Raw genomic sequence first — 23,535 nt, forward strand, 5'->3', positions numbered from 1 at the left:
CGGAGGTGAGTAGGGACGAGCAAAAGATCCGCACTGTATAGGTGCATGTTGCGTCTGAACAATGTATCATCATGCAGCATAAACATTCTGAGGGAAGGGTCAGAGTTGTCTATGCGCAGCTGGTCTATAATGGATCGTAAGGAAGGGTCAAGACTGTTGTGCGCCGATGTGGAGAAAGCCGGTGATGGACAACACGTAGCTATCAGCAGTACATTCAAGTAATTCAGGAGGATCAACAGGCTGGTGGGAGTATTCCTGTAAGCGCAAGGCCCAGGGACCTAAGTGCCCGGTAGGGTCCTTAAGTGACAACAACCAACACAAGGCATGGTGGTCTGTCACTAGGGAAAAGGGCCTCCCAAACAAATAAGGACAGAATTTAGTCAACACTCAAACAAGTGCCAGACATTCCCGCTCGGTAATTGAATAGTTCCGCTCAGATGAAGAGAGCAGGCGGCTGGCATTGGTAATTATACGGAAGACGCCATGCTGGCACTGGGCAAAAATAGCGCCAATGCCATGGCCATTGGTGTCGTTTCAAAGTTCCGTAGGTGCCGAAGGGTTGAAATGGGCCAGGACAGGTGGAGCAGTGAGGGCCGAAATCTGTGCTTGAAAGGCGTGAGCTTCATCAGGACCTGAAGAGAAAGGCATGTTCTTCTTGAGGAGAGAGAGGTGAGCGGACAGGCAGTGTTGGTGACATTCTGGATGAACCGTTGGAAATAAGAACTCAAGCCGAGGAAACTACGCACATCAGCCCTAACAATATGTGCTGCCATCTGGGAGCCACTGAGTCAAATGGCACAGGTTTAACCAAGGCCTCTGCGATCAAACGTGCAACAGCGCTCTTGATCTCGGAGGACATGAGTTTAACATTACTTGTGGCATTGTCCTGGGGTCCACTGCTGTACAGCCTGGAAACCGTGATTTTCTTCTCATGCGAAACAGGTTTTCACTTCTTTGTTGCCGTCACCGTTGTCAGATAAAAAAGTGTGTTCCGTGACAGAGTTCACTAGTCATATGGTGTCATAAGGGAGTAATTACTCATTGCATCCACCCAAGCGCAACCATACGGCTACAAAGGAAAGCTATACAGCTTTCTCAGAAACCTCGTAGTTAAAGAAAAATTCGTCCTGATCCGGGAATCGAACCCAGCACCACCGCCTTTCCGGGGCAGTCGCTCTACCGACTGAGCTAACCAGGACGGTCAGCAGATCAGATGGTAGATTACTCCCTTATTACAAATCTACTCCACCTTGGGGAATTTCCTTAAATATTTGATCATATGGTGTCATGGAGTTCACTGAATACGTGTTTGTCGCCAAAAGGGGTGGCAAGGGTGTGTCTGGCATGACAAGGTGGCTATAGGGACCGGACAGCTGAACGGGTGGCGCCGCCTCTCGGCGCATCGCTCAATCGCCGGAATGCGCCGGCCCCGGCCGGCGCATTGCCAGCGCATTGGAACACACTGTTTGTCATTGGTTTGTGTGGAAATTGGAAATCCTAAGGTTTAGATGACGTTGTGCGGGAATATATCCTCAAGAGAACAGAAAGTTGGGCTAGTTGTGTGAATATGTCCAGTGAAATGAAGTCTGGCCGAACAAGGCTGGCAAAACGTGGTGCGTTGTTGGCTCCACTGGCAGCTACGCAAACTCGTCGGACGTTTTTAAGTCGATTCATTTCTACGGGTTTCCACAGAAGCATGAGTGGCGGGTGACCTAAGCATGGTTCTTTGAAAGGCAAAGGCACGAATCTACGTATTTGGTTACTGTGTGGTCGTGGAAAGTGCCAAAGTTTTTAAATTTCGCTTGCTACCGGATGCTCTGTGCCTTCTGTTCCCCAGGAGTGACGATACGACAGTCTCGGAGTCGAAGCCGCACTCCTTCATCTGTAGTCACTTAAATTGACAATTGAAAATCGAAGTAACCCAACAGCGTAAGTTACAACGCTAGCATTTCCCCGCCTGTGTACAAAAAAACCCCAGCACAGAAAAAGAGAAGGCAGCTCCACCATCGTCGTTCGGGCTGCGTTACGATCTTCAGTGATGGGCAGAGACAATGTTTGTGCAGATACTTTCGCTGACATAGTCAAAGATAATTTACTTTTTTTTCTTAGCAGAAAGAACAGATAGGAGACATGAACAATTTCTATTACCATGATCTTGTCATTTTTCCTCTTTTCGTTTGTCAACTAATAAAAATGCGCTGAGAGCTCTGCGTTGATACTCTTAGAATTTGTTAACATTTGTTTGTGGCATGTCCATTTCGCTTAATAAAATCACTCATTTCAGAGCTCAATCAATACCGCATGGTCACAAAATCTGCTATCGGCTTCATATAAGAGTCGAACAAGAAAAAAAATTAATTTGTGGAAACTAGCATAAACGTAGCATTTTTTTTTGGTTAATTTCGAAAGCCGTGTAGTAGTTTTTTTTTTCGCATTCGCGTTGAACCTGACACGGCTTTACATATTTTCTCAGCAGCGTCCAGTTCCTGGCCCGCCTAAATACATGTGTTTCTCAACGGCGTTTTAGTGAGCGTGAGATTTCCTGATTGTGGCGTAGTATGACAAGACCGTTTTACCTCTCTCAGAAATTGCTTCTATGGCCAATGTAAACAGATTTAGCAGCAGTCCGGCGAGCTGCAGTGACAAAGTTGTAAAAGGAATGACTTTCAGTTGTCTGGATTCCTTTATGTGCAAATAGAAACCTACATATATGGTTGTCCCCTCACACTCATCAAGTATCGAGGTCAGCTAGGTATCGGCCCCGCAAGTTCGTGGTACGTTGAGAAAGTAGACCACCTTAGCGAACGAGCCATCAGAGGGATTCATTTAACAATAGAACGCTCTCTTAGTTGTCGGTGGCTTATAACACATCACGCTGTGTGTTTTTTTTTTTTCGATTGTATTTGACAGTTTGATAGTATTGGACTATTGCCTTCAGATGTTCAAGGCAGGTGCGGTCAATCGCTTTGAACTTCCTGCGCTGAGAGAACGCTAGCAGGAAATTTAATTTTTTTTCTTTTCACAACCTCCGCAGAATGTCGGGAGAAAGGCATGTATAGTATAATATTTTCTAAGTCAAATATATATAGCAGCTCCGACGTGTTCAACAAGAGCATTGTCGTATATGTAAAAATGATGCTGAGGTTGTATTAGCCATTTGGCTTATATTATGATTAAGTTTGATAGTCTCAAGGCCGGGTTCAGTGAACTATTGTAGCGTAATTGTGCAGGAAGTCCTGGAAGTATATGTGTGTTTGCTTTTCCAACCATAAATAGGATCCTACTTTTGTCTTGCTTGTTTATTTTTCTCCTTTTACAGCTCTGTTGCAAGGTTGAAACTGGAATGTCATTTGCTATTATTCTACTCTGAATCGTTTGAGCCTAGCTATTACCAAAAAAGACAGGTGCAGCATCTTTTTTATTTTACATGAATGCTGACCATTACGACTACCACTACTACGGCGCCACGGCTACACGGCTCGGCGGTATTTGATCTTCAGGCAGGTTTCGGCTAGACCTAATATAAGATGGATGCGCAGTGCAGGTGCAATTCCAATCTTCGAAGTCGCCTTAGCAAGTGCCTAACGAAGGTGTTCCTAGTGCATGGTGAAATCACGCGCGCGGCATTTTCGAGTATATAACAGAAATACCATGCGCCGGTGGTTACAAAAAAAAAAAAACACGCACGCCCTGCTGAGAACGGCCCTTTTCTTTTTCAAGATTTCCCGGTCAAAAAATACTCCTTGCGATTACTGAAAGCAGCTCAAAGCTCTCAAAGCCACACTGCAAAACGACGGGTAGGGACAGGCTCGAAAACGCTTCGCAGAACGGAAACGACTGCGCCGCTCAGCTGCCTCGGCATTCCGCTGTTTCGGCACTCCGCCGCGGGCGGCGCTGTTCCACCGAGGCGACGGTGGCGCCATACAACGGGCGCCCGGTCCCTATGGTTCGATCAAATCACGTGCCCATCAACTGTTGGGTGCAAATGCACGGGCAGTTTAAACACAGCTGCTGTGGGTAATTCACATGATTGAAATATTTTACTTCAAGCTTTTGTCAGCTTTTTTACGCATTTGGAACCATACAAATACAAAAAACTGCCTTGTTATATCTGATCGAGCACCAGATTTAAATTTTTTATTTGTTGTGCCGATAGAACTCGCATAAAAAAAAAAACATTGATGAACCAATCTTTGCCTGAAGTTTTGTCGGTAATTCGCTGTATCTGTGTCCGGTATAGCGAGGTTCGAGTATAAACATGTACTAGTAGTAGTATCGGAAGTAACTTTGATTTACCTTCAATTGTCTCATCATGTGATAAAGGTTTATTTTAATTCATTATATTTAATACTGTCACATTTTCAATGCCGTTTATATGCCTCAAAAGTGCTGCATTTTCACGAGCAAAACGAGAGTTTGGATTCACGAGAAAACTAAAGCTTCATTTAGACACAGCGTCACCTTTGTGAATTTAATTTTATTGGAGTGTAGCATGCCCATTTGGCAGTTCACCTGCATCTCCATCAGTGCCGTTGCTGGTGTAAACGAGCGAAAGAGAATCATGATCCAAAGAAAATTTCTCAGAAGAGAAGGACGAGACACAACTCAATATCGGGCACTCGATATTGGCCGATGGGGTAGAGAGCGGGCCTCGCCAAGGCCAGCATCAGCAAATGTCCCTTACTCTCTCTCTTTTTGGCTTTCCGCTACGGCACCCTCCCCTCGCATTTTGTCTCGCTTTGTGAAAACATTTCGAGACACTTAGGATCGCCTAGGAGTATGAAGGGGAAAGTTGCCACATGCTATAGTTCGCTTCTCATCCTCAAGATTGTCCTCAAAATTTTTTAGTGTAAAATATGCTATAAAATCGAGCACAGCGGACCCTGCCCGCGCAATGCGGGCGTGCATCTGCCTGTTCTTGCCTCTGCTGCTGCCTCGTGGTTCCTACTGCTCTGTGCTGTGAACATTCCTCTTTTTTTCTTCCTTTTCCCTTCTCTTCGCAGCATTCTTCATTGTCTCTTCTCTCAGCGACCCATGCTACCTTCTAGTTATGTTGATGACCAACTTGCCTTTCCTCTTGTTTTTTTTATTGTGTACATCCCTCGCTTTTCTTCATGGTCCCGATGCTTTTGTGAGCCTGGCTTTTCTTTGCCCTAATTCACAGTTGTATTTTTTACCATGCTGTTTCGGCTTCTGAGGCTCGGAGGTAGATGACTGTGCCATGAATCAGGGTCAGTATAAGTCATGCAGGGTTGTCAGTCAGCTGCAATACCATTATTGACTAGTGTTTTTTGTTTGGTGCAAGGTTCAGGCAATCCTGCCTTCAGAAGACAGAATGACAACGAAGGAAGTAGCGGATTGCAAGCGACGCAATTTTTCGCTGCTTCAAGCCTACACTGGACTTCGATGTCACAGCTGGCACCAAGTTGTTGGAGACAAAACTGGAGCAAGCTGCTCCAGCAGCTTGTGAGAAAAAAAAATGCAATCCGCATTGTGAAAATTCAACACCGCATGGCGATCCGAAGTCATTGCGAAGAAAAGCACATGACCGTAAATTTGGTTGCCTGCGGTACTTGTTTAGTTCTAACGAGGTTAAAAAAAAAACAAGGAATACTGCAGTGCATCTAAATTTAATTTCGCGGCTGATTTTTTATCACAGTGTTGCTTGACGCTGAAATTTCAGAATATAATTTGCAGACACTAAGTATTGCAGATTTTCTTGGATAAGAATACTGCTGCTTGGAAGCGAATTTTCTGATGTCTTTCTTTTTGTGAACTGCAATGTATATGCCAGGCGAATAATGGAAGGTTTCTTTCTTGACTACCGTCTGGTAGAAAATTTCGTCAATCAGCGAACTTTTTATTTCTAACTTTCTTAGCTGGAACTGTCAGTTTATTCAGACCAATGCATTGGGCCCATCCGCATTAAGTGCATTAAAATAATGGCTTCACTTGAAAAGTGTGGTCAGGTTTTAGGTCTTGAGTCTGAAAATCGGCTGTACTAGAATTGTGGCTGCAAACAGTTCAAGAAATTTGTCTCCAAAAAATATTTTATGTTGTTCTGGAGTTGTTTGAGGTATAGCGAAACCGATTGCATCTCAATTGTATCATGGCCATTATCTCGTCTCTGCTCTCTCCAAGATGGGCCCCTCGTGTTTCGGACAGTAGCGACCACAAGGTCTGATTCCTGCCTTCTGTTCTTTCTAGGGGACCGAGGACAAAGGTTGGAGCAGTATGTCACCAACTCCAACTGAAGCTTGCCAGGTGGGTGCATCATAATACATACCAACATAATTCATACGTGATACTGGAAAACCGAAACAGGCTACCGTAGTCAGATACAACTCAAGAGCGAAGCGATGAGTTTCTCTGAAAAGGGATTTTCTGAGAGAGCCAAATGTGTGAGCCAATTCTCATGACGGCACGGTTAATCAGCTGTGACCTGCAAGCTTGACATCACAAGGTGTGGCAGATGAAACGAGGTTAACCAGTTTAACTCTTTCGGGACCACCTTATAGGAGGTTATTAACACAAGAACAACGGTTTTCGATGCGCTGCTGGACTTGAATTTTCTTGTGATTGGATACACAGCCCTGTCTGGCCAGATAATATGACAGCTGTTTTGCTGTTTCTTTTTTTTCGACTTTTCTTTTTTTTCATGTGGTGGAAGTTTGATGGGTGGTAAAGGAAACTAGTGTTTTTGGACATGTTTATGGGGAACATGCGGATTGCAAGTGCAGAGAAAGTGTCAGTAAATATGAAAAGGTGCTGTGTGGGTTATTCAGAGGGAGAACCTAATGCGAGTTGAGTGAAGTATGGTAAGGAAAGTAGAGCAAGTGGGAGCTGGACTCGGTAGCTTGATGCACAGTGAAAGAGGGCAAGAAGGCAATGGCAGTTCTTGTTAAATTTGTTGAGAGTTCTCACTCTCCTGTCACGTTACATTTAAGCATATAGAGTGAAATAGTGAATTTCAAATCACACTGTTGCTCCTAGAGATGTTTGTAATGACAATATATAGTATTTAAAAGTGGACTGTGACTGCTACCGCAAGGAATGCAAGTGCCTTTAATGGACGTTATGGCCGTTGCACAGTATAATCAAAAACACTCATTCGTCGTCGTCAGAGGCCGAGTTCTCGGAAACCCAGTCTTCCTTTTCACTCTCGTCCTCCTAGACGATTTGGAAGTCTTTGCGGCCAGGCCTACATTTAAACATCACCTTCCACTACACCCGCCACCCACGTAAGATAGATTAGTAACGTCTAGCCGTCGAGCTGCGGCAGAATTTCTGATTTCTTCTCCTTCTGCTGTCACTATAGCCATCTTGAGGCGATAACAATGAAAGTAACCAAAGATAATCCACTGCGAAAGATCCGACAAGCGTGTGATCAAGGGGCCAACGTGATTCTGATCCCACGAGAAAAAGCGCAACGTTTTAACTTTGGATGGATTGGCATTTGGCTGATTTGGCTTCCCTGGTACCCATGTTGCTGACATAACATCGTAAAACCGTGGAAACCGAAACTGAGTGGTGGCGGATTCAATATGGCTGCATCCCGGCGCCAACCGAATCGCAGTATTTGATTATAACGCGAGGGTAGACTTTGAGAGCCAAAAATTATGAAAAAAACGCGCATTACATTCGAGTAAATACGGTAAGAAGATGGGTTGTTTGGCTAAGGGCCCACTGCTGTCAGGTGCCGAATTCTCGTCGGCTTGAGTGCCGGGCGAACCCACAACATGTGGTGAATATCTGCTTCATTATTTTGTGAGTTGCAGACAGGACATCCTGGGCGTTGATATAAATATCGATATTGAGGCTATGTTAGTGTCACAGCAGGTGTGAGGGAAACCCCGACCCAGATCCTCCGTAGCGATACCTCCGTAGCGATACCTCCTCTGCGCGGGTAAGACTGCTGGGGAGGGTTACCGGACACGGTGGGACAAGAGCACGTGTGCGGCGCCAGAGGGGCTCCTTTCTTGTGAGAAGCAGGGTGGCATCATCCATACTGAGGAAGTTTGTTATTGATGAAGGTAGAGTCGCATGGCGGGTTGCAGTATCTGCAGAGGTTTGTGAACGGAGTTGGTCACATGGGACCCACTCAATTCGAATGGTTTGCTGGAGGAGAGCCACCAGATTATGTACATTCTGGCAGATTTCTGGCTCCGACTGACGCGTCGGAGCAGATGTGTTGCCTGAAGAGTGTTGGTGCGGATGACAATTTTGGCTGCAGGTAGTAAGGTTATGTCGGATAGAGGGTGAAGCGCATTTTGGACAGCAACCAGCTCAGCACAGAAAGAAGAAGGAGGTCCGTGGGGCTGCTTAATATCTTTTTCTGCATAACTTTCACGAAGTGATGATGCCGCATAAGATGGTGGTTGGTCTATGAAGGTCAGTAGGTTTGTTTTCGCTCAGCTGAACAAAATTTCATGGAGGAACAACTTCACGATGGCAACGGCAATATACCGTAAAAACCCGCGTATAGTACGAACCCGCGTATAGTACGAGGTGCAATATGAGGTAGCGAAAATGGAAAAAAAAGTTTTCACCCGCAAATAATACGAGGGAAGAAGGCCTTTATTTTCACAGCATCTCGTTTTCACTCGTCGTCCGTTTCAGTGTCAGAAGACAGTGAAACGTCTGACAGTTTGTCGGACAGCTCTTCCCACAAGAACTCGTCCTCTGTGCCGTCCAGTGCATTAGAAATTGCACACTTTTTAAATGCCCGAACGATGAGCTCCTCAGGGATGGTAGCCCATGCGTCCGCGATCCACTTGCAGAGGACTGCTGGAGAAGCCCTCTTCAGTCGCCCCGATGGAGTCACTTCGGGGTCTCCCGACCTCATCCACTCAGCGTAGCAGCGTTTCACGGCGTCTTTAAAAGGCTTGTTTATGCATACGTCGAGCGGTTGCAATTGCGATGTCATCCCTCCTGGGATGACGACGAGCTCGGTGCGAGATTCGCGTAGCAGTCTCTTGACAGAGTCTGCTAGGTGGCAGCGGAAGGCGTCCAACACAAGGATTGACGGTAAACCGAGCAGTGCTCCAGGCCGCCGACACCATACGGACTTTATCCAATCCAGGACTAAAGTCTCGTCCATCCAACCTTTGTCCTGGCATCGGATGACAACATTCTTGGGAATCTGCTCACCTTTTGGCAAAGTTTTCCGCTTGAACACTACGTATGGTGGTAGCTTGCGGCCATCCGCAGTGCACGCCAACATTACGGTCACCCGTGTTTTTTCGTTTCCGCTCGTACGAACACAAACTTGCCTGCTGCCTTTTTCATGCACTGTGAGTGCAGAGGGCATGTCTAGGTACACCGGAGTCTGATCGGCGTTGCCGATCTGGCCCAGCGGAAAGTTCACATTTTTTCGCAGCGATATAACGTGCCGCTGAAACGCCACAAGCTGCTCCTCATAGCTTGCGGGTAGCTTCTGGGATATTGACGTCCTTCGACGCAACGAAAACCCAGCGCGGTGCATATACCGAGACACCCAGTGCCTACTGGCTTTGAAATCGCTCCGTGGGATGTTTTTTTCCGCTGCGATCTCTCTTGCCTTTGCTTGGAGCAACTCGATGTTCACAGGCAGATGTCGTCCACGCTGTTCCTGTACGAAGGAGGTCAGGCCTTGCTCAATCTCCGGATATGCTCCGTTTTTTGGCCCCCGGAAACTTCGTCTTAGGCCAGAGCACGCAAAGAGGGCCTCTTTCTGTTTTCTCCATCCACGAATGCTGCCCTCGGTGACGCCGAACTGTCGCCCTGCCGCAGAATTTCCGATGGTCTCAGCTGCTACTATCACTTTTCTTTTGAAAGCAGCTGAATATTGCTTCCGTGGACCCGACATTGTCACTGACATGCGCGCTTCACCTAGTAGCCTAGTCGATGTCCAAAACGGCGACAATGGCGACGCAACGAGTGTTCTAGAACACTGTAAACAGAGAAAGAAAGGTAGCTGACGCCACCACTAGACGGCGCATCCTTCGTTGCGAACCTTGATGATGATATTTCCGGGCTGTAACGAAACAAGAACTACGAACTTCGGGCTGAAAATTTTGGGACCCGAATATAGTACGAGGCGGAAATTTTACATCCTAAAATTTTGAAAAAAACCTCGTACTATACGCGGGTTTTTACGGTAGTATGCAATGTAGCATAGGCCCGGAGTGCTTGCGGTCTGTGCGAAATGGCTACGAACATCACGGCGTTGCTGTACCAGTTCCTCTAATGTGTTGAGCTGAGCGTTCTCTTGTAGTGCCACGACCGGTGTGATGCGGGGGGACAAGTGATGGTTCTCATAGCCTCTCTATTTACTGCTTCTAGACGATCCCATTGAGCTCTTGTCAAGTGCTGAAACTGTGCTTAATAAATGAGGCGTGGCTGCAGAACCACTGTCACCAAATGCCATGCGACGTGGGGTGAGCGCCATCGGATTTAGGAGCAGTGCTGAAACTGTGCTTAATAAATGAGGCGTGGCTGCAGAACCACTGTCACCAAATGCCATGCGACGTGGGGTGAGCGCCATCGGATTTAGGAGCGATAGGTTTTATTAGGCAGGTCTGCATCGCCTGCTCTTTAGCCTGAGGAAGCCAGGCGGTTTCCTTTCCGATTGATGAGTCGACAATCCCACAATATTCTATGTCGAACTTTCATCCTCACCTTTTAACTAGTTGTGATCCTCTGGGAACCCAAGTTGACTTTAGAATACAAGCAAGAAGCAAATCATGCAGCCTGGATACTTTTGGCAAAGACGGTACATTGTGCCAGAGGAGGATTGGTGGGAAGACTGTGGGTGAAACGTCACTGGAAAGTCGCCTGCAAAGCATGAAGCTTATCTCCAGGTCAGTGGTACCCAGAACCAGCTGTGCTATCGAAGATTTCATGTGCACGGTGGCTAAGACTCGCATAGAATGCCTGCACGTGACTTCACTTCTGAAAGGAAGGCACTGGAGCTGAGTCTGGAGAGCTTGTCTGAAAAAAGAAACTGCAAAAAGAAGAAGGGAAAAAAAGGATCGCTCAACTTTCTGAGGAGGGAGGCTCTAGACTATCTGAGAACATTCAAATTAAAAGTAATTTTATATGTGACATAGCTAACGTTGTCGCATATCAAGCAGCTTCCGCTCAGACACCAGAGAAAACAAAGGAGAGACTGTTGCTGTTGAGAGAAAACTCTGAGCTAAATCTTGAGTTAAAGGATTTATAACTTATGTGACACAAAAAAGTCTTCCTGTTGCGTCTCCTTCAAGCCTTACTATTCTTGAATTTCTTGTCAGGTGTTCTGTGTGAACACATTTTACATTGAATATTCATGCTGCCCCTTGTTTTTTTTTTTTTTCTTATGTGTTCTTCCCTTGTCTATGCACAGTTGTTAGATTATTCTAGGCATGAATGTGAGGTTGTGAGATGAAATCCCGGCAGCCACCGCAGATTTATTTTGCCTAAAAGGCTTCCATTTGCTGTGCAATATCAATGGACATTAAGTTGGTTGACCAGGGTCTACAAGTGTGCAGTTTGAGATTGTCTTATCTTAGCTCACTGGCAACTTTAAAACGTCAAACACCACACACCGTGGTTTTCCAGAGCACACAGAACACGAAGGGCGTTCCACTTCTGCCCTGACGATGGTTTGTGTGTTGCAGGAGTTCTCCGGTTGTGCCTGTGGACTCGGTCAGAAGGTGGAACAGCTTGAACATGAGAAGCAAGATCTGATGAGGCAGCTGACCGACGCCCAAAACGTGGCTGGTGAGGTTTCCTCCTCATTCGTTTTCTTTTCAGTCTTTCCATTGATGGCGCAGCGATGTTACCTGTGCATGCCTGGGATGCAGCAACAGGCAGCGCCCAACATCTCGGCAAGAAAGCGGCCGTGATGTTCGCAGGCATTTGCCTTGGAGTTTTTCTTAGAAACATAGTGCTGAAGAAGCTGCTGAAAGCATGTGGACAAAACTCTTAATTCATGATTAAAGACGAACTCCATGGTGCACATATACATACCTGCCATTTCTCTCAAATCGATTGGGGCACTTTCGAATTTTGAGCGACGTTCCCACTTACAGAAGCACTGCTCTGTATCTGCCAAATATGCTCTGTTCACTGACGCGAAATTGTTTTTTGTGGGAAACACTTAACGAAATTTGCAGCTCCATGATAATTGTCAGCATCGTCATCTATGGTTGAATAAACACCATTGATATCATTGGCAGAGCAGCCTAGTCAAAACCAAACCAAGCCGAAACCAAAGTGGTTATGGCTGGTTGGGTGACCTAGAAGGCTTTGCAGTCTAAAAAGCAGTGTTCTGCTTTTGAGGTTCTCAAGGCAACTGCCACAATGTGACGTTAGTGTAGAAGTACAAAAGAAATCTTTGGACACTCTGTTAAAGTTTGTGCGGAATCCGCCCTCGGATTCTACATATGGCGTACTTCCCCGAGCAAAACGTCTCCCGACATTTATCTCTGCAGATTGTGAGGTATACATGCAAATGATTTGCTTTCCTGCCATACAAAAGATGCTGAAACAGCATTCTTTATCTTGCTTTTTAGGATTGGGGAAAATTATCACTGCCTTCGTCAACTGTCAGTTCATGCAATGGCCTTTTTTTTTTTTTCTATAATCTTCGGCCAGATTAGATGAGCTCAGTTCAAGTGCCTTTGCGTTCAAGTGGCTTTGATCGTCTGGACCGTGGTCTAGATGGTTTATTCTAGCTACTTGCATTGCATGTAGCGGTGCTTACAGCACATCATATTTCGTGGCACTTTAATTTTTGTGTCGTAGCTTTTTCACCTCTTGGCAGACATTAGTTTGAGCAAGAACATGTGCAGAGCACACGAAACGCATTGTAACCAATGCATTAAAGACAACATGGCAACCCTAAGTAGCGCTCACGGATAAAGTTCTGAGATCAGAACTTTTCAGTCTTTCTATAAGACAAGACAAGACAATTTCGTTTATTTCTGCCTGACATAAACATACAGACCCATGAGATTATACCCATAAGATAACATCAAAACGCCGAAAGTCACTTTTTAAGAGAGTGCATTTTAAGAAAGTATGCACTTTCTGAAAAAATTACTATTGAATTTCGTCAGCACCTTGGTGAGTTCATTTCACTCAGTGGAAAAGGACCACAGATGCTGTACAGTATTTTTATTGCGCCTTACCTTGGTGCAGCTTGTCGTGAAAAATGTTTTTTTCATCTTTGGTTTTGGTTTTACTGCAGACATGACTAGTGAATTGCACTAACAGTAGTGTAGGGGGTATTTGAAAGGGAGGGCCCACTTTTGCATTGGGTATTTCAAGTCTCAATGCACTCTGTTGCAACAAAGCATTCCTGGTCTTGCATTACAGGATCCGCAATTTGGATCGATGTGATATGATTCTTCTTTGTTATCATAGAATGCCTTTAATTTAAATTGCCACAGCAAACCGACTGCAAAGCTTGAGAGCATTTATATAATGACAGATTTATAGCACAATTTTCTTGACTGACAAGACACGTTTCTTTTTTTCTTTTTGGTCTCAAAAACCTGCAACGGTCTCTCCTGTGGTCAAGAGTAGAGGTAAACATGGAATAGGGTTTACTACCTGTGTAGCGTAGTCACTTTCGGTCTGGTGATGTACATAACTGCGAATTGTGACTGGTCGCGTCACTCGTACACATCAAGCTGCTTCATGGCTTCTATAGATAGTGATCACCACCAAGTAAATTGGTCGGGTTGAGTCATGACATGACATGCTTGTTGCAACCACTCATCGCATGCCGTGCGCCGGCTTCACCTACTCTGGGATTGTGAGGACGCTGTTGTTGACGTGTGTACAACTCACTTAATATTGCAGTATGTATGAACCTGGGGGCAAATAGAAAGCTTCACCAGTGCTGTTCATTGTGATCACTCTTGATACCCTCCGACATTTCTCATACTGTGTAGTGATCCATTATTGCCTGGATGGAGCTGGTCCATGGTCACCGATCATAGCAGTCAGGAAAAAAGTGAGACGATAGAGATGCGCAGTGATAAGAGAAAGGAAAGAAGCAGGAGCGGGGGGGGAATGGCCCGGCAACTTCCCCATTGTCGCTCTATTGCCGTTTGCTGTCAGCACTATGTTGGATTATCGAGAGATTGTATTGCTTACACAAGTGCCCTCATTCATTTATTATCGCCTTGCCTTAATTATGCCACATGCTCTTGTAATCTTTACTTGTTGCCACTAGCGTGCGGCCTTATCACGGTGCATGTACTGCACAAAAAGATATTTTGATGCTTTGCTTGTTTACGTCGAGTTTGCCGAGATGCGATTCTATCATTTTCTTTGTCGCGCGAGGTGCACTAATATATCAAATGATTTCAGCCACTCGCGTCCGTTTCCACAGTGTTTCATTTTTATTTAACCACCTTTTCTGGCTTTGTCTAGACGTTTCTTCGCCGACTTTCTTTCTTCTTTGAACACTAACAAGTACAAAGGCCATTGGTAGTTTGACAACCTCTGAGTCTCCTAATTCTTTTTCTGGGCGTGAGTCAGCCCAATAGGGAGTTCGTTTCATTGCAACCTCAGTCTCTTCACTTGCTGCCTTTGGCATTGTCATCACCGCATGACAATATCTCACTCATAGCTTAGAGTCTTATTTGTTCAGCAGGCTGTCGCTGTTCGGTAGTTAAAGTGCTCAACGAAGGCGAGCTCAGCCAAGTCTTGATGCAGGCAGCTTGGGCGGCTTTGACTGCTGCTAAGGGCAGCGGTCAAGGTCAGTTGAGCTGTCTCATCATGGTGGGCAAAAAAAAAGATAAGAAATGCTGCACTGCGTTGCACAATTATGTGCTTGCCGTAGAGTGCTCCTCCCGGTTAAACTGCTGCATCCTCGCAGCTCGAACTTTGCACAGAAATGGCATTTCATCGGCAGTATTTTTGTGCCAAATTTGTTTGGGGTGCTTACCTGATTCAATCTGAAGGAGTTGGACGTCTGTATCATATGCAATGGCTGCGAAGCAAGACGAGCCGCTGCCCCGGCGCTGGCACCAGTGGCTCAATCATGTGCAGTTTGCAGCAACTCTATCACAGCGAAAGGAGAGGCGACGGAAGGTTGTTACAAACAACACAAGATGGCGCCACAGGTGCCAGCGCTGAGGCAGCGGCTTGTCTTTCTTCGCAGCCGCCGCATACGGTACAAACATCAAACTTCTGATTGAATCAGGTTAGTACCTCAAGCAAATTTGGTATACTGTCGACGAAATGCCATTTCTATGTGAAATTCGAGCTGCGAGGATTCAGTGGTTTAATAGAGAGAAGCATTCTACAACGCGCATGTAACGGCGCAACACGCTCTATGTTGCGGTCATGGAGGAAGAAGGAGGCGACGGAAGGTTGTTACAAACAACACAAGATGGCGCCACAGGTGCCAGCGCTGGGGCAGCGGCTTGTCTTTCTTCGCAGCCGCCGCATACGATACAAACATCCAACTTCTGATTGAATCAGGTTAGTACCTCAAACAAATTTGGTATACTGTCGACGAAATGCCATTTCTATGTGAAATTCGAGCTGCGAGGATTCAGTGGTTTAATAGAGAGAAGCATTCTACGGCGCGCATGCAACGGCGCAACACGCTCTATGTTGCGGCCATGGAGGAAGAAAAAAACTAGGAGGGAGCGCCGCGGCGGAAAAGTGAAGCCTAGTCATAAAAAATATAATGGAGAGAATTATGGGAAATTAGCCGTCACGTGATACGGCAAGCGGTAGCCGGTAGATGGTTTCGGTTGCGGTTTCGCACGCTTCGCTCTGAAGGAATGCCTTCGCGTGGCCTTCGCTACGCGACGCCTGCACTAGAAACCTGAGGCGCGCGCTGCGAGCAGGCGATTGAAACTTTGGACTTTTAGACTGGCTGATCCCGGGGGGGCTGCCGCCGTCGCGCAGTGCACCCGTGTATTTCGCGCAGTATGGCTGGGTCCCCTCAGCTGCGCCATATGAAATGCTTGCGGGGCTCGGCGCACTAAGACGAAGCACGCGAGAACAAGAAGAACGAGAAGTCCTGTCGTCCGTTGTGTTCTTGTGCTCTGTCTTTGTGCGCTGAGTCCCGCAAGCTAGCCCAACAAAAAGTACTGCCATATGAAATGCTGCGTGCTGGCCGGGATGCAAGAACTACACAGATATACCTCAGGGCTGTCGCTCCAACGGTGAGTATCCTAGCTGTTATGTGCACTCCTCGAGAAAGGAAATGTTTGTTTGTCAGGGCATAGGCATGTATTGTTCGAGACGAAAATCGTTTGATTCATTTAGGAAATGCAGACCCCAAATACACATTGTTACGCTGAAGCCAGTTCCCCAGGCATGCAATGTTATGTCGAATTCGTAGTCTCCCTGACGATACCAAATATGAAAAGGCCACCTGTAGTTCCCACTAGTGTGCCTATAAACACGGAGTACAATGCAACAATATATAGGCCTTCCGCGGGGACATCCAAAGTCACTAAACAATACCATGCACCCTGCTGCTTTTGAGTCTGGCAACTATGTTGGCTAAATTCCCAAGAATCATTGCACGCAAGAGAGAGAAGGGAGCGGCGTCAGAGGAGGTTGGCTTGCGGAGGTTGCGCGCGCTCCCTCCTAGTTTTTTTCTTCCTCCATGGTTGCGGCTGCAGTAGGACAATGGTGGTCTGAGACAACACATTTGGCAACGGGTATTTTTGTGCTTGGCAGGACTTGAATAATTGGAGAGGTTGAAAAGTTTGCCAACTTCAAGAAATCACTTTATTCAGATGAAACTGGCTTTAAATGTATAATTTTGTCTTTTGTCACATTCTACTGACAAGAAATATCATCATCATCATTTATTGACCCTTAAAGACCTCTACGAGGGGTATTACATAAGGGGGGAGGTACCGTCTGTTGCAGAAGTTTGCGGCCCAACACGCCGGGCAGAGGAGCAGTATCGCTTCGGAGAGGCGGCGCTGCGCCCGCTGGCGCTGCCTGGTGACGCAGCTATAAAGAGTGGGGAGACTTGTTCTCTTCCCCTCATCCCGCGGCTGAGAGCAAAGATGTGCGATATCAACCTCGGGATGAGGAGAAGAGAACAAGCCTCCTGTTCTCTTCTCCTCATCCCGCGGTTGATATCGCACATCTTTGCTCTCAGCCGCGGGATGAGGGGAAGAGAACAAGTCTCCCCACTCTTTATAGCTGCGTCACCAGGCAGCGCCAGCGGGCGCAGCGCCGCCTCTCCGAAGCGATACTGCTCCTCTGCCCGGCGCATTGGGCCGCAAACTTCTGCAACAGACGGTACATCAGTTTGTATTCAAGCCTGGATCATGCTTACGTCAGGTCAGGATCGTAGGTGTCCACAGCCCATTGCACAATGCTAGTACATAGTTCACACCTGCAGGTAGTGATCTGGAACATTGCCATGGTTATGTACACGTGTGGTCGGGCGAACCAAATTTCTAGGGCTAGCAGGCACAATGAGAGATACTTCAAGATAAGGATCATGTAGGGAGGAATACTGGTTTTCAGAGAAGGAAATTCACTGTAGCTGTTTCAGTTCTTAGTGGACACTTTAGCGGCACTCCAAAGAAAGGGAGTAAACAGGGAGGGAAAGAAGGAAGAAATTCCCCAACGCCGCCCCCATCGAAGCGCGTGCATTTGAAAACTTCATGTAATTGACATGCCTTGGCGGTTGACATTGATACAGTCGAGCCCACTTATAACAATACTCAAGTGCCAAGAAAATGTCATTGTTATAACCAATAATTGTTATAACCGGGTTTGCCAAAAAATGCAGTCAACATAAGTTTCAAAAATTTTAATCAAGCAGAAAAAAAGTTGTCCACTACTTAACAAAAAAACCATAGTCCGTGAGCTTCGCTTGCTTCACAGAACGCTTATTAACATTGGTCTCGAGAGCATCTAATTGTTCGACGTGCTCAAGTGGAAGGCCCCTTGAAAAAACGAAGTCCCGGAGGGAATAAATCATATGCAGGGCCTCCTGTGAGGACACTACTTCGAGAGGCTGATCTGCAGTGTCGTCATCGCTGTCGTTGCCCGCCGCTTGCACATTTTCCACGATTGCCTCGTCAGTGAGGATTTCTGACGTTTCCACATCATCATCTGCATGCAGAAACTCATCCAGTCCCGGATCTGCCATTGTACGACGAGAAAGCAAAACGCCACAGGCGCTGCACACACACCACGTGCACCCCACACGTATAAGCACTACGACGCCCGCCCGCACACAGCCGCCGCTATCTCCACACAGAGAATCGGTCGGGACAGTGGCGGGGACGCGACCATGTGACGGAGCGCGGAAGGGGCCAAGGGTAGAGAAACGGAGTGCTCTCCTCTCTTCGTATCGTGGGCGCAGTCCACTCGTCTCGAGGGGTGGAAGGGTGACATGCGGAGTGAAATGCGCTCGCTTTGCTCAATTGCGGACGCTCGCGTTTTCGTCGGAATCACGCGTATTTTATTTTGAAGCTGGGTCACAGTAGCCGGTTTTAATCATTATAACCGTTAGTGCGGCAACCCATCATTGTAGTAAATGGATTTTTTTACTATTGGATACATAGTAAATTTGACGGTGACATGGCTGTTCATTGCTATAGCCGATATATTGTAATAACCGGTATCGTTATAAGTGGGCTCGACTGTATAACGATCTCACAGCGCTGACTATCTCTCGGCTAGTGTTGAATTTTTGGAAATTTGTCATATCCCAGTGAGTTTCAGGATGATAATACACGAACTGACGTAAAAAACATTTACAATAGCAACGAGCGACCACCGTGGTTGGTACAACGTGCCATGTTTCAGTAGTGCGCAGTATCTGCACGGTAAAAACAGCAGTCTCCACTGCTTTCGCTTTTTGAACATGGCATTATAATAGTTTATGCTTTAAAGCAATAAAAAATGGAGCGAGCAGTGTACGTCCATCACTGCCGTTGCTCGCGGGCTCCTGCGCATCAGAAGCGCGAATAGCGGAGCGCAGTATCAACGTTAGGCAGAGTTGATTTCCTGGGGCAGTAGTGGCGGGCGAGCGGGAACATACTTGAATACACAGGCGTCTCCTCGCTCGTCAATGGCGTGAATGCGTGTGCTTTCCCCCAGACTGGTTCCTCCTCTGCTCCCTCATGGACAACTCACGCAAGCCGCGGCAGAGGTGGAGGCTGCTGTTGCAGACGCGCCGCATCCTCAGCACGATTGCGAAATGCTTTTAACAGTGTAATAGCCTCGAATAATTCTGATTTGCTGTAAACACTTTCCCTATAATCAGTTCTTAACCTTGTTTTTGTTCTGCATTGTTCTTTTGAGTCTTCATGCGAAAACTGGATGTAACGAAAATGTGAATGCAACAAAAAAAATTGCAGACGTTTTAGCATTTCGTTATAAAAAGGTGTAACAGTAGCGGGGATGCATAACACCGAAACATGAGTAGCCTGAAATAGTTGACACGATTGAAATGACGGGTGATTGGAATAGTCTTCACCACATTCTGAGACGGCCACACATTGTCATGGTTGTTTCCTTCTTGGTGGAGTAAAATGACATTGATAGGTGTATCATTGTAATTTAATTGTGGTGCAAGTTTTAATGCACTAAAGATAATGATTACTCACAAATAAAAATTGGAAATGGATTAGGCAACTTGAAAATGGCTTCAGTATTCTATTTATGTGTAGGATAATGTGCTAGCATTCCTTCCCCTGTTCTGCCTTACTGCAGCCACACAGTACCACTGCGACCACTACTTGTAATTTTAATGCATCATCAATGTACGCCAATCACTATCAACTGTCACTGGAGTGTCATCACCAAGCTGTTATAGTTGGCATGTCATTATAGTCTGTGTTTTGTTATTAGTGGGTGTTTCACTGTCACCACGAGGCTTTGCACAGCCAACACTTCTGCGACTGCTCAGCGGTTTTCATTTTCAGAGCACTGCTAATGCTGTTGTGTTAAAAAAGATAAACAGGCATATGTCAGTGTACTTAATTGTCTTTTTAAGAATATAGTGTGCAATCTTTTCAGATAAAATTAGCAGAACTTGGCTTCTTGACATGTGATAATGTGCAGGTTAAAGATTCCTAGGGGGTCGAAATTATTCCGGAGCCCTCCACTACGGCCCCCCTCTCTCTTTTTTCACTTTCACTCCCACCTTCCTCCCCTCCTTTATGGTGCAGTTGAGGTGTCCACAGAACAAGTGTGACAGATACTATGCCTTTCCTTTCCTGGGAGCCAATTATCATTATTATTATTATAAATGTGGACAAAATGAAATCCATGCATTTACATGACTACGTAGCATCTAACATAGAAGTATTTGATGGGTAGTAAAAAAAAAGTTCATTAATTTGAGTCATAGGTTCTCAGAGATGTACATAAAAAGGGTGTTGGCGCGTGTAATTTTTGACAGCTTCCCAGGGATTTGGGACCTCCTTCTGCAAGTTCAATCAATGCCAAGTTTTGTAAGACATTTTTGTAAAAAAAAGAAAGAGAAAAAAAACCTGAAGGGGAAGCCTGTATTTCAGTCCAATAACAGAGGATATATCTGCACTTTATTGTAGGAATTGCCCACGAGAAATTTGAAATGTTCCCGTAAGCAGCATAAACTAAACATTGTCCTACACTTGACTCTTTCGACATTGCATTACTGCCACACGCTGAATAACTTGTTGAAATACCACGGTGACCTATGCCACGTCAGCCTGATGGCAATGCATTAGCATGGCTTGTTGCCACTGTGTAGATGGCTACACATCTCTTTTTTTTTTTTTTTTGTTGTCTTTTTTACGGTGTCGCTCGCGCCCATTCCCAGCGCCATCTCCTCACAGAGGTATACCTTTCTTGCTCCCATGACATGTTGTAGCGGCTTGGTGGGATGCATACTTAGTTCTGCTCAAAGGTTGCAAGTTTGATCTCTTTTCACATTTTTTTGTGAATTCTTTTTTCAAATTCTGCCTTCGTTTATTCAGGCAGCGGGCAGTTTTTGTAAGGCATGGAGCGTTTAGTGCTCATTTGAAGGTCTGAACCCCCCTTCATCCAAGAAGCAACAAGGAAGAATTTTTCACATTTTCTCTGGAGGCGGTTGCCTGCGATACACTCCAGAATGAACAAAATAGCTTTGTGCAAGCGCACATTCTCGACAGAGAACACCTTAAGCTGTACAGGGTGTTGCATATTTACCTGCCCAGGCAGTCAAAAATTCAGCTATGCAAATTACTGGATTATTTAGGCTCAAAACGCCAACAACAGGGTAACTTGCGGTGGTTTATATTATTTAAGTAATTTACCATCCTAACTTGCCTGAGTTTTCTGAAATCGATCAAATATTTCAGTCTGTTGCGACAGAATGCTTTGTCAAAACAAGCAAAGCAGCTGACTTGACAGGCTGCCTCATTTTGTTTTGACTGGAAAGTTCTGCCATAGCTGACTGCAGTTTTTCTTGATTCTGGAAAGTTCAGGCAAGTTCTTGCGCTAAATTGCTTATCAAAAAACGTAAACCATAAAAAGCTACCTTGCAGGCGGCATTTGGGCCCAAGTAGACAAGGAATAATTCTTTACCACCTGGACAGATAAATACGGAGCACCCTGTACGCATCCTTGTGAGAGCCGTTGCTTGCAAGCACCGTGCTTGCGATCCTCTAAGATGCTTCCTGGACTTGTGAACGTCTTCGGCCTCCTCACTTGCACAGGTAGGCAAGATTTTGGTGACATGTCGCGCTAGTGTTTGACAACCCTTCTCTTGTGATGCCTCGCAGACTTGTCGCATCAAGCGCAGAGGCCGCATGCGTAGCACTCTAGCAGTTGCAGGACATACTGTCAACATCTATTGAATGGGTAAGCACGTTTTCTGATTGCATTTTTGCTACCCTGCATGATTTAACCTGTGACAGACTAATGGAACGTCGTTATAATGTTGCCGCGGTTAGGCCAAGGCTTGCTCGAAGTTAAGATGTGTGTACCATGGCTTGGAACCGCTCTTCGTTTAAAAATTCAGTGATGCGATGCAGTGTAGAGAGCTCACCATTTCTGAGTTTGTGTCCTTATCGAAAGTTTCGCTATCCTCTGACCGCAAGCTATCTGATTGGTGGAAACGACTGTTATGGCATTTCTACCAATTCCATTACTTGAGGTTGGAGAGATGGCGACAGTTTCGATAACGACACAAACTCCGAATATGGGCCGTGCTGATTGTTGGCATAAAATGTGAACATGTACGGATGCAGGTACACTCGTCTAAGGCAAGGGAGCGATGTAGCCTTCTCATTTGTAGCTCATTTTATGCCTGATTTGCCAGAATTTATGCTCGACTGCCTTCGACTTCTTGTGTAACATTTATGGCCTTTGCTGAATTATGCAAAAACAATTTTTTTTTCCGGGCATGGCACCTAAATTTTATTGTCAAGAAGAGCCGAAAGAGCACTGCTTTTTGCTTTTCGTTAAAACCATTGTTTCGTTACGGCCATTGACCATACCTGTGGACAACTTTCTGTGGCTGTTCAGAAAAGGAAGGAGGTGGGCTTTGTTCCATGGGGGTTGTGTTCATTGTTTGTGGGTAGGGATGTGGAAAAGTGAAAGGGGGATGTTGGAGGTTGTACTTACCTTACCTGAAAGCATCTGCAGTAAAGTGTGAATCATCGTTGCCTATATTTCATGCAGCAAAAAACCGTAATCAAAGGCACAGATGTTTATTTTGTGGCACTCAACACTAGCCAGGGCCTTTGTCTTACATGTAGATGTTGCTTAAGGCTTTTAATCACACTTCGTTTACAAAAGTGAAGCAAGCAAGCATTCATTGTCATGCAGTATTCGATATTAGCAAGCTTTTTAGGAAATCCTTCGTGGAAAAAGTAGTGAACACATATGGGTTTTCTGACGTTGTATGGCAGTTCTCTTTTTATGGCTGCCAAACATATTTTGCAAAGTCTGATGTGTCAGGAATGCAGTGAATTGACACCTGAATGAGCACTGATTTCATCGTTGTGGAGGGTAAATAGGTAGGCTGTTAGTCTGCCCAATGTCCCAATGTTTCATCTTTGTGGACTTGTGATGCATGACATTTTTTACACATATTGCAAAGCAACAAACATTATTTTCCAGCAGCAATTGTGTAGTAGAATGTACTCTGCATCATGGGCATGCAGAAAATGTCATGCATGCATTTATAGGGTTGGTTATTTTTAAGCAAAATAAAGTTAGAAGATAGATGTGTACGCTCTTCCTTGTTTTACCTCCCCCGCCGTGGTGTTGCAGTGGTTGGGCGCTCGACTGCGGTGCTCAGGGATACGGGATCGAATCTTGGCTTCGGCAGCTGCTTTTCTATGGAGGCAAAAAGCAAGGCGGCTGTGGTAAAGTGAGCTAAAATGGGCTAGTAGGCTCAATGCGGCTCCTTCCTTTATGAAGTATATGTTACATGCCCTAGATGGCACCACCGGCGACTTCGATGTAGCCTTCTGTTGGTTGAAGGGTTGTGCTCCTGCGGCATTCTCGCTTGAGAAAAATGCACCATCTTCGTTCGCATTTCTTCATTTGCACGTGGCAGGTATGCGGACGTTGGATATATTAGTA

At 45.8% G+C, this 23,535-nt stretch overlaps 1 protein-coding gene across 2 annotated transcripts in view; it reads left to right on the top strand.

Moving 5' to 3' along the window:
* The window catches only part of LOC146173992 (uncharacterized), a 130,804-nt gene that overhangs the window by 8,906 nt on the left and 98,363 nt on the right, over positions 1 to 23,535 (top strand). For both annotated transcript variants that reach the window (XM_084583236.1, XM_084583235.1), the window contains exons 4-5: positions 6,208 to 6,264; positions 11,640 to 11,742. In XM_084583236.1, the coding sequence (XP_084439362.1) occupies positions 6,208 to 6,264; positions 11,640 to 11,742 (160 nt within the window). The remainder of the gene's footprint in view (positions 1 to 6,207; positions 6,265 to 11,639; positions 11,743 to 23,535) is intronic.

Source organism: Amblyomma maculatum, chromosome 11, assembly GCF_055883805.1.
Source record: "Amblyomma maculatum isolate TAMU_Amacu chromosome 11, ASM5588380v1, whole genome shotgun sequence".
NCBI classification, from domain to species: Eukaryota; Metazoa; Arthropoda; class Arachnida; order Ixodida; family Ixodidae; genus Amblyomma; species Amblyomma maculatum.